Source organism: Falco peregrinus, chromosome 1 (genome assembly GCF_023634155.1).
Source record: "Falco peregrinus isolate bFalPer1 chromosome 1, bFalPer1.pri, whole genome shotgun sequence".
In the NCBI taxonomy this organism is placed as follows: domain Eukaryota; kingdom Metazoa; phylum Chordata; class Aves; order Falconiformes; family Falconidae; genus Falco; species Falco peregrinus.
In genome coordinates, this window is record NC_073721.1 from 63,700,375 (window position 1) to 63,712,466 (window position 12,092).

A 12,092-nucleotide genomic window follows, 5' to 3' on the forward strand; every position below is an offset into this window, starting at 1 on the left:
CCTTGCAGGACTGCCTAAAGCTAAACCGTGTGACTGAGAGTGTTGTCTGGACGCTCCTTGAACTCTGCCAGGTTGGTGCCATGGCAGCTTCCCTGGGGAGCCCGTTTCAGTCAACGACCACCCGTTGTTCGGTGAAGAACCTTTTCCTGATGTCCAATCTGATCTTCCCTTGACGTGGCTTCATGCCATTTCCACGTGCCCTATCGCTGGTCACCAGAGAGAGGAGACCAGCCCCTCCCCCGCCGCTGCCCCCCTTGAGGAGGTTGCAGAGTGCCCTGAGGTCACTCCTCAGCCTTCTCTTCTCCCAGCTGAACAAACCAATGACCTCAGCTGCTCCTCATGCATCCTTCCCTTGAGACCTTTCACCAACTTGGTCACCCTCCTCTTGGACTCTGACAGTTTGATGTCCTCCCTGCGCTGGGGTGCCCAAAGCTACACACCGTACTCGAGGTGGGACAGTCGCCCCCCGACCGGCTTGCTGTGCCACACCTGATGCACCCCAGGGCACTCCGGCCCTTTCGGCTGCCAGGGCACACTGTTGACTCCTATTCAACTTGCCATCAACCCAACCCCCCATCCCTTTCCACAGGGCTGCTCTCCAGCCTCCCACCCCCCAGTCTGTATGTCTAACCACAATTACCCCATCCAAGGTGGAGAACCCGGCATTGCTCTTGGTAAACTTCATATGGCTGGTGATTGCCCAGCTCTCGAGTCTATCCAGATCTGCCTGTAAGGCCCTCTACCCTTGAGGCCTTAAGGAATACTGAAATACCCTTAAAGAACAGTAATTACAAACTTTTTTTCTGAAAGTAAGCAAGCAGTGTCTCCAGAACCTATTATGTGTTTCTGCTTCTCTATTTCCACCCAGTCCAATGAAGCTAATGTTTAAGACTCCAAATCTTCTAAAACTACATTTTCACTTCTTTCTTTAATAATAAGGAAAATTCCAAAGAGCACAGAAGCGATAGCACTTGCACACTATCAGAGAAGCAAAAAGAAAATTTCCTACAGAATCATCTCCGACCTGTGCATCATCAAAATGTAAGAAATGAAAGAGCCAACACAGTTCATATATTGGCTAAGGCTCAGAAAGGTTTTAAGTATTGCATATACAGCTTAGAGGGATTCAGTCAAGGCACTGGATTCATTTTGCCATATTTTACATCTCGTGATTTCTGTAAGCTCTAGTACAAACACTATGTCATCATGAAAAACTGCCTTTCTCGTATGAAAGTTCAAAGCCACTGAACTAATGTGAGTTAAGACCTATCCCAGATCTTTAGTTTAACTCTAACCTTTCAAAATTTAGGAATTCTATCTAGCTGTTAGGGAGGGGAAAAAAAAAAAGAAAAAAAAAAGAGGTAGTTTGGAAAGATTAAGACCACATGAAGGATGATTTTATAAACTCCAAGCCCAATTTAAAATAAAGCAAATAATCATGTCCATCCTAATGCCTCTCCAGTTAATTTAAGAGTTCACAATGAAGAAATCTCTTTTCTCATGAGCCTGCCAGCCAGACTTTTCAGTCAAGCCTTGGCAGGGCCAAAGTAAGCTCTGCCAAAGTGAGTGGAGCCTCTGAAATTCAGATTTGGTCTGTGTTAATGATTGAGGCAGATGATTTGGGGTATGGTGTAAAAAGGTTATTCACTCACTAAGTATTAGTTTTCCAGAAACTGCAATAAGAAGGCGAAGGGAAAGGTGAAATGGTCGCTCCATGCTTTTGAGCTGCCCATCTCTCATTTCTAGTGCAAGTGACTTGGTCCTCTGAATCGCTTCCAACACCTTACAACACTTGGCTTTGCAGAAAAGGGCTGCTACCATTATCAGTGCTACACTTCCTAAAATAAACTGTCTTGTAAGTAAACCAGCATAATTATCTTCCAAATTGTCTTAGAGATATTAACTGATCAAAATAAATTTTATTGTAGCTTTAAACCAAAACAAAATTCACACTGGAATAACTGGCATGGTTTTATTTCTGAACTACAACTATACATACCAAATGAAAGCACACTGCAAAAGACATTGAATGCTGTTATTTTTATTGCTAGCTGAAATCAGGATCTTCTCTAATTAAAATAATTAGAATAAGATACGTATTTGAGAGCCTCCAACAAGTATAGAGTATTTATTACATAACTTTTTTCTGAAAGAAGATCTGCTACTTACAGAGCATCCAGATTTGTCCCATTAAAAGCATGGCCTTGGATGCTGGTAAAACCATTATTGTAGAGTTTGCTGCAAGCAAAAAAAAAAACACCACACCAACCAAAATTAATGTATTTTGGGTTGCTTTAATACCTGAATACCTAACATCTTCTGTATCATTTTTCTTGGCAACAGCACATTTATAGTTGGGTTAATTTTAATCTCTTGAAGAAGCAGCAATTCTAGTCCAAGGTCAAATGAATACCCAGCAGCATTCTTGAGTGTAGCTGAATCAAGAATACCATGTGGCAGATGTGCCATCTTTTACTTCTTTTTACAGCACAGATAGAACTAGACTAGAACACTTTGCTATAACATTCCACTCTCAATCTAAAACCAAGGAAACCAAATTCTGCTAGGACTGATTAAGGAAGGCTAAAGGTACTAGTACCTAGCAGGATAGGTAGGATTTTTCCATCAGGCCTTCCTGAATTTTTAGAATTAATTCTTTTGCTCCCATACAGCACAAGATTTTTTAAAGAATTTTAGAATTCTTCCTTTTCATTCTAGTGTTTTTCCTCCTAGTTCAGGTCATAACTCATTACAGCCATTCTCACTCCCCTCAACCCATTCTTGTGGCTCACATAGAGTGTGACTTGCATAAGTGAATTTTCTTTAACAATTTTCTTTCAGATATGACACATTTGCCACCCATTAATTTTCACAGTATGTACCACTTAGGTTGCAAAAAAGTTAGACACAGTTCTAACCATGCTGTAGCTGTACAGAAGGAGAACTCTGCAAACCTTTCCCTTTCATTTTCTCCAATATAACCATTCATTGGAATTAGGATCGTACAAAAGCAAAACCACTTTGGTCAAGCCAGTTTAAAGAAAAGCAGCAGACCTGATTCAAATCACTGTCAGAAGTTAAGGATTTATGCAAACTAGATTATGGATACTATCTGTCTATGGTGTTTCTCTTAAAAACCAGTAGAGAGTAGAACAGGGATGATTTTTTTTTTTTTTTTAAAGATTTTACCATACGCTCGAGAGAGGTAATCACTTTTAAGTGACTTAAACTGGAAGAACTTACAGAGTTAGAGATTCATTACAAAGCCCACGGAAAGCATTTGCAGGCACCGAAGTCATGAAAGGATTATCTGCAATTTCACTGGAAAAGGAGACAAAACATCACAATCAAACATCTGCCCAAAACAGTGCTTCTCCAGAACAGTTTTATTATTAATTGTTCTCTGCCTTGATAGTAGATAAAAGTGTCGAATAACTTTAGGGAGTGAGCTGCTGGGGCAGGGGGGTCTGCGAGCCCTGGCGTGCTGTGCGAGCCTTGGTGACTGTAGCAGGTAACAGCACAGACAGGTCCTGTCTCATAAGCCAGAGAATTAGCAAAGTCAATAGCGCTGCAGTGCCAGCCGAGCCAGCCAAGTGCCTTCAGAGCTGGACCCTGCTCTCTCGCTAAGCTGAGACATAGGTAACGCATCGCCCAGAGCAGAGGCTTTTCACTTTATAGAACTGCATCTAGCACGAGGGGAACAACTTGCTGTGCGATCTAACCTAGCGATCAGTCTCAACTCCTGTCCCAATGAGCGTTTTACCACCTGTCATTTCTTAAGTACTTTTTTACTCCCACTCTTCAGTCTTAATAAATATTATGCATCTTCAGACCAAAACTCTGTTGTGACGAAAGGGACAAAGAACAAGTGAAGAGATTTTACTATGACTAACCTGGAGAAAGGAGGGAGAAAAAAGGTGGTGGAAACAAGGGGCTGTTTGTTTTGTCCTTTTTCCTGCTCTTTCCTGAATCATGTTAGAGCCTGGAAACCAAAATACTCTGCAAATTTTTCTTTTCCTCAGCTTATGGATTAGATGTGGTCTAGCAAGGCCAGACCGTAACGTCCATGGGCTGAGAAGTCCTAACAATCCCGCACGTGACAGGAACAATTTCATTCCTTTTCTCTGCTATATGTGTGCATATGTATGTGCTAATGCTGAACACTACTACAACCATTTTCATTCCAAGTAGTTTTTACCAATACGTGATTTCCACCACAAGTTATTTTAGTTTGACATTTTTCAGGTTGGTTCACTTTTTTGTAAACAAACATTTACGTGCAAATTGCTTGACTTCAAGGGCCAATACCAATACAGTTAATGCTTTTCCCCCAGCTATACATTATTCAACATTTAGAAACCTATTCTTCAAGAGCAGATTTTTTTCTTGATGAAAGAAACAAAAAGGCGATCTTTTATTGAATAGCAGCGTTTAGAAATACCTCCCTTGAACATGCAGGTCTATAAAAAGTCTGTGGCATATAAATCCCATGTTTGTTTTTGTTAGTAATATTGATCAAAAATTTTCAAGGTAGAAATAAAATAATGTTTTGGTATCTGCCACTTAGAAAGTCACTGAAATGGTTGGAAGCAAGGACACAGATGGTCATATAAATGGCTTCTATTCCATCTAGCCTATTTATTTCTTGGTTCTTTCTACTTAGTAAGCGTAGTGTTTAGTTTACAATTTAATAGAGCTTAGCCTAAGCTAAATGGTCTTTGAGGAACTCCCTAATAGCTCTTAAGATGTAGACGTCCCTCAGAGCTCTAGGTAGACTAAATTTCAATCTCAGAAGCCTACAGCCAAGGCAAACACAGCAGCTCCAGGTATGGAACACAAGCTAGCACAAGGCTTAGCTCTAGTATCAAAAGATCCTTGGGAGGGAAGATCTTGTTGTTCACTACAGGTCTAGAGTCTTTAGCAAAATAATCAGCATTTCTACATCGCTCTGAAGTTCATCTTGCCAATGGGAGACCATGCATACAGTAGGGACTGACCATTCTTGGCTAAGAACGTCCCTTAGCAGCAGAGAAACAACGCCTGACAATTAATCACATCCTTGTAAGCACCTTCTAGCATAAAACTTCTCCTTTTTAATAGCCTTTCACACAGCCCACCCAGCAGCCAAGCCTCCTCCAGCTGAACACTGCTCCAGTATAAGCTTGTTAACTTCTCTCTAAGACTAAGTAGTGACCAAAATATTTTTACTTTGTGCCGGTTTCCAAAGTCTTCATCCGAGCTGTTCTTCCTCCTTCATTTCATTAAAAGCCAGAATTTGCACTTAAATTGCAGGTTAGGGCACAAGGATGGGTGTCATCTTTGTTTTCTGAATAACAATAAACACCTGCTTTTTTTACCGCAGAACCCTTTGATTCTGAAACATCTTTAAGGATAATACTAGGAGATGTCTCTGCCCCCATTTTTGTTGCTATTTTCTTTCTCCAAGAAATTGTTCTGCAATTTGCCTCAAGCCACGTTAAAATAAAAAATAAAAAAAAAAGGAGGGAAAGGTGTGTCTTTAGCTCAGCTAAATGGGTTTTAAGGTGTGAGAAAGGAAGAAGATCTTGTGTTATGTAGGATTGCCTCATGTGAACAAACCCAACTAAATTACCCAAGTTTGCTAATAGGAAAATTCTTTCCAGCTGAGGGCTTTAATTAATGAGAGATGGCTCCACCTAGGACATCTATCTTAAAAGTAGCCAACTGTCAGTCCTGGTGCTTTGGTCTTTTGGTGGGACTATAGACATGTGTCTGAAATGTGGCTCTGTAAGTGAGGCTGGGCAAGGGTATTTAGACAAATTGTTCATAGAAGCTTATGCTGTCAATCTCAACATGTTATTCAACTATTATGGAAAAAGGAGCGACAGAAGGGAGATGGATAGTTGTCTTTCTTAAGGACATGCTGTGCCAGCCTGAGCCAAAGGCTGTCATGAAGCCATGGTACTCCTGGACTAGCAACTTAAAAGTACTGCTTTATTTCTTAGCTTTGGAAATTTGCTTTTAAAGCTCCTTTTCTGTTGTCTTTATTAAAATGTTAATTGTACCATAGTTTGGGTAAAATAAGTCTTCACCAAAAATCTTCCTAAAAATGTGAGCTCATCCAATGCTGAGCTTTTTACGGGTGTCATGATAAACAATTGCTCTCAAGATTGTCCAGTTCTGCTTTTGAGCCTTCTGTGCTCAGGGCAGGGTCAGAAGAAAGGTGGCGTGTGGCCAGCAGAGGTTATGATTGAGCAATATAGGAGCTCAAGGAAGAGTAGTATCAGAAGAAGTGCAATGTGAGCTCACCATGGCAGCACAAACTGGTTAGAAGAATGCTGATACAGCCTGCTAACACGAAGTCATTGTATGTCAGACCAGGTCCTGTATGTCACGCTAGTCTGACTTCAGACTAATTCAGGTATTTCACAGCCATTACAAAGCCAAACCAAAATAAAGCAGAAGGCCTGCGGAAGCTGTGTATTACTTGCCTTGGCTAATTCAAGAGCAATGCATTTGTGTGTCCGTATCTCTCATCCAGGTCAAATGTCTAGTGCTAGGTGACCTGGCATTTTTCAGGTTTGGTACTAATGATAATTGAAATACGGCTTGACAAAAAGTGCTGTGTCAGCATTTTTTTCTCCAGAACAGAAACCTTCACCACAGGTTTTCTTGGGATCTGAGGATGGCAGTATTCCCACCAGCTGTGAGGACAGATACTTACAGTAAAAAGTTCACATCAGATGAGTAGATTTTGTTGAGGTCTGGAAATGCTTTGAGTCCAGTATTAAAAATACCACTGAAGGAGAGAAGCAACAGAAAGAATTATGTGTACTTGATCACTGAACAACAGCAAACAAGGTACTGAAAGCATTCAGCAGTGCCGGACGGTTATTTCATTCTCTCTATTGTCAATCAGTTCACTTATAATCAGCTGTCCCAAAATCAAAGAATGCAAGAACAATAAAAAAAATTTCAAAATAACAGTTTTATGATAAATTATAGAATCTAAAAAATGGGAACACAATATGATAAGACAGCTAAGTAGATCTGCAGAGGGAAGCAGCCTATGAGGTGAATACAGAGAAAAAAACCCTATAACTTTGGATTCACTTGAGATACTAAGGCTGCTTCAGACAATAGTTGGGACCCCCAAGTCCTCTTTCATTGATGCTACGAGCTGTTCAAATAGCTCTGAAAAGGGAAACTGTCTTGAAATGTGAATACAGTTAATGCCCCTTATTTCTGAACTCCTGTGGAGTGGAAATAACTTAAGAAAATAAAATTATCAATTTTTAAAACTATTTTCCTGAAATTAAATTGTTTTGACTACTTTTTTTTTACTACTTTCAGATCTATAGGAAAAATCTTCCCTCCTCCCCACAGCACACACGGTCCTTTTTAGAGTCTTCCAAACATTACTCAAAATCCCAGAAGTTATTATCTTTCTTATCTCTTTTTCCTGTGCTATAATTTTAGAATTTCATGGTTTGGTTACTCTGTGCTGCTTTTTAGAAACTTCATGGGAATACAGAGAATTCTTCAGGATTTCTTTCTGCCATAGAGGACATATGAAATCTGGTGTCTATAGACGGCCTTTTCACATCTATCTAGCAGATATGCTTTAAAACCCTGTGTAAATACCTATTTAAATATAAAAGATGTGTATATTTCTGTTGTGTCCCTTCTTCCCATTATTAAGAATGATGAAATTACTGATGAATTTGTGAACATGTTTTCCTTTCTTGCAAAAGTCATCAAAGTTCCACCCCCTACCCTAGTCAGATTTCTGTCATTAAAATCAAGCAACAGTGAAAAATATTGCAATCAGGTCCACAAAGAAATGCAAAGAAAAAAACCCAGCTATAGCATAAAGAGTCATCTGTGAAGCTTAAATGCAAACTTGTTACAGGTGCTAAATACTTACAGGTATTTCAAAAGTGGAAGGTTCTTAAAGGCATCTGGATCTATGTAATCCAAGTTTCTAAGATTTCGAAATTCACTGTAAAAAAAGGAGGAGCATTTACTACATTGATCATTAATTATTTATCATAAAAAGAAATCAGCAATGTTAAAATGAAATTTCAGGAATGCAATGCCTGCGATGAACTTTTGTACTGGCCAGCACTAGCTGAAGACCACTGTGCATTCTGAGCAATCTTACAATGATGAATTTTCATCTGGATAGAAGAAATGAAATAGAAATAGTAATAGTAATAGAATAGTAAACCTGGAGACTGCATGGTTTAAGAGGGGAAGAAGCACCTGAGATCTGATTATGGATCCTTTGTCTGCATGGTCTTAAAAATTAAAGCAGTAGCCTGTGGTAATGGCTGTTACTCTGAAGATGGTAAGAGTTGTGTGTCTGCAAGGTAGAGTAAAATGAAAAGTTAAGGAAAACTTTTGGGTTTGATGTATAATAATCCTATCAATTTATAACCATCTATTTAGCTTATAATTTTATGTCCTATTTTTCTGGTTACTCCCTCCATGTCTCTAACAGTATTTTGTCTTATTTTTCCTGTCTTTTTTACGGAACTCATCAGTGGATCCAAAAGATGGCTCAGGTCACTGAAATTAACTGCATGCTGGGACTTGAAATGGACGCAGCATTCACTACATAGCCATGTCCAGCAGGGTAGAGCATGGTGTATGTCTTTGCTTTATACTGATGCAAAAGGTAACGTTGACTTCATTCCTTATGTCTTCTGTCCACAGTTATGGCTTTAAATACTTTTACCCAGCTGACAGCTTGGTCTGCAGATGGCTTTTTAGACTGGACATATTGAAGAACCAGCCTGACACTGATCATGGCTATGGTCATGTTTGGTGCTTTCTGTCGGTGTGTTGATGGGGCTGCTGCCCCTCCAGCCCTCTTGATCGTTGCCTGGCATCATGACTCTTCCTCATTTTCCTGAAATGTTTGTCTGTGCCCTTAGTGCAATTTTCCTCAATCCTTCTCATTCCTCTTCCTTTCAGCAGATTTATTTCTTTTCTATCCAGAACGACAGGCTGCACCAATCACTGTGCCAAAATTCCCCATCTAGTCTCAGTGGACCTACCAAATTTTCATCTTTTTGAAAAAAAACCCCACCCATACCTGTCCCCATCACACGCACACTTTTCCTTTCCTGGCCTTTTTGCCGCCTGCAGAAGGTATTGCCCTTTTTGTATGTTTGCTTCTACTTCTTTACCTTAAACCAGCTCTGGTCTTAAAACTCAGCTGGAAAAACTCTCAGCCATTCCTAATATAGAAACCATAAAGAAAGAACGGTGCCAGTCTTCCTCCTGAGACTAGCCGTGGAGCACTGGGCTGAGGGAAGCACTTCTTGCTACCTGTATAGAGAAATCTGATGAAGGTGACAGGTATAGATGGCATGGTGGTGCGGGTTGCGTGGGTGATGTTCTGGTCTTAGTGCAAGAAGGGGTGCTACTGGGCAGAGACTCCATGGGCAGAAACTGGTAGTATTTAATTTACCATGCCCTAATAGTGCCAAGTAACTTACAGGTATCAGGAAGTTGGGTTTTAAGGGTACCTCTGCCACTGGAATAATTTTTACGGGATAAAATCAGCCCAACCAAGTTGTCTAAGAAACAAAAGCGGGAAAAGAGACATAAGACAGTAGATAAATCAGTATGTAGATACAGGTACCAAGACTCTCTATGTACTGTTGTACTAACAAACTAGTTCTGCTCTACCTTTGAAGTCTTCAGTTTTTACTCTGTTTACTCCAACATTGTAGGGAGATAAGGATTTAACTTTTACTTGTGTGTTAAACTGATTCAATTAATACCCATACTACTGCTATTATAGTGCTGTATTCAAATATTCTTTATGTCTGTTAGCTACTTTGAACAGTATTGTTTCTGTATTTTAAAGAAATCTTCTCCGTGTCAGTCTCTTGCTTCTCTCAAATTATTTCATTACTTACGTAGCTATCACACTCCCAACAGTGGAATTTGCTCCATCAACTTTAACTGACATGTTTTTTTCCATCACTGACTACATTTAAAACGCTGGACTCATGAGCTTCCTGGCCAGATACTCCTCTGTTGTGGACGAAACATATTCCAGGGAAAGACAGTCTTTAGATCATCCTTCAGCCTGGCATTTCACTTTGCAGTCCTAACTAAAATTACTTAGAGATGATCATAAAAAAGAAGGATGCTGCTACCTACCCACAAGATAACAGAAATACCTGTGGAATATTTACAAAATTATTCAAAGCCACTTTACAAACTATTCAGCTTCTGCATTACTTTTAAAAGCACAGAAAATGATTAACAATTGGCTTATTTGTGCTTTAAAGGCCATCAATGTTTTAGATTTTATTTCTGGCACTCAGAATAGAAATTAAAAATGTACTTGGTTTCCAGTCAAACCACCACCTGACTGTCCATGAACAGCTACTCAGTTTTGCTTTTTAAGGAAAACACTCAAAAAACTTGAACACATCAAGAACAGATGTGCAGAGAAATTCACTTGATGATATAAAATCCTGTGTCAAGACTTACAAATAACTATGAACTTATCTTCAGTTACAAAGATATATTTAGTTCCAAATCCAAATGAATTTTAAAATGAAACTAATAATAAGAACTATTTGAATATTAGTCTAATTAATTCATGAGACGTAAGTTCACCAGATAACTTCTAGAAACTTTAATGAACTACTTAGCATCCTATATGAATTTAGTAACATAAAAAAAGGCACAAACATTTACCTATTTCAGTGGTCTCTAAATTTCATTCCCCAGACATGTCTTTCATACCTGCCTTTCAATACTGGCACATCCTTGAGTATGTAGAAACCCAGATTTTCAATTTAACACGAGAAACTCACTCTTAGGGGAGGCACTTCTGCTTTTCAGCATTGGTTGCTCTCTCTCTACAGTAACAGTACTGATATTATCATTGCTTGCTTTTTTAAAAAACCTTTCTGTTTCACACCATGTAAAGTAAAAGGAAACCAAATTATAGAAAATAAAGCAGTGTTGAGAGATCATGTAGTTTATCTCTTTCTCTGATTGAAGATTAAATAGATTTACGGAATTTCTGATTACACAGCCTTAAAGACCTCCAGTGATAGGGACAATCTCCCTAGGAAAACACTTCTAGTGTTTACTTACGTTATCCATATGAAAACATTTCCTAGAGTCTAACATGAATCTTGCATTATCTAAGGTTATTATTACTTTTTCTTTGTCAGACATCAATGTAGAAAATGGGTTGTAGCTTTCACCCCTTGCAACAACCTTAAAAGATGTATCTGCTTCTGGCACACTTTGTTTCTGAACACAAAAGCCTTTCTTCTCTGCCAGTATTTTCTGGATCCATCATGACCGACAGTGCTCTCCTGTGGAACCTCTGCAAACACAAACCTTCTCTGAAATATGCCAAACTGCAACTCATCTGAGCTTTACAACACTGGCACACTTTCCATTCCTTCATTTGGATTGGTAATGGAAACACGGAAGAGTAGCAGATGCAGAATGCATCCTATCAAGCTGTATTCAACACACGACCTTCACGTTTTGACAGGGAACTGCTGAAGGACAGGGACTCCCTGGAGGCAGGTATCCTACCACCTGCGTAACCACCCTAGTGCCTCATTTGGTGAGGACCGGGCAGAACAAAAAGGTATAAAACCACTTCCCAGGCACCTTTGTCCATAATGTTCCCATTCCATTTGATAACCAGATAAACATGCTTAATTTCGCTAGTGCACTTCTGGAATAATTACTTATTATTCCTCATGTCTCCAGCTAGCACCATTTTGCTCTGTGCCTTGTCCCTTCTGATTTTATTTCTGGTGCTTCTATTAACTGTTTTACACTTACCTTCAGTAATTTGACAGAACTAATTCTTAGTTGCCAGTTTATTTCAACTTGTCATCAAGCTGATAATGGAATCCCACACACTTTTCACTACACCCCTTACATTTCTATGGGAGGATACAGAGGAGCAAGGGAACCGAGAAGATGGGGGGAAAGAAAACACAAGTCAAAAAAAGAGACTGGCTCCACATTACAGAGAAAGGAAATGAGAAAGGGACTATTTAGCCACAAAGGAGACAAGAATGACAATTCAAACATCCCCAAATTTATTTTAT

General features: G+C 39.4%; 1 protein-coding gene across 1 annotated transcript in view; it reads right to left on the reverse strand.

The window, feature by feature from the left end:
- TSHR (thyroid stimulating hormone receptor) overlaps nucleotides 1–12,092 on the reverse strand; it is a 68,119-nt gene that overhangs the window by 25,332 nt on the left and 30,695 nt on the right. Inside the window, exons 4-7 of the mRNA XM_005232052.3 lie at nucleotides 7,907–7,981; nucleotides 6,704–6,778; nucleotides 3,244–3,321; nucleotides 2,170–2,238 (exon numbers count right to left, since the gene is read on the reverse strand). Of these exons, the coding sequence (XP_005232109.1) occupies nucleotides 2,170–2,238; nucleotides 3,244–3,321; nucleotides 6,704–6,778; nucleotides 7,907–7,981 (297 nt within the window). The remainder of the gene's footprint in view (nucleotides 1–2,169; nucleotides 2,239–3,243; nucleotides 3,322–6,703; nucleotides 6,779–7,906; nucleotides 7,982–12,092) is intronic.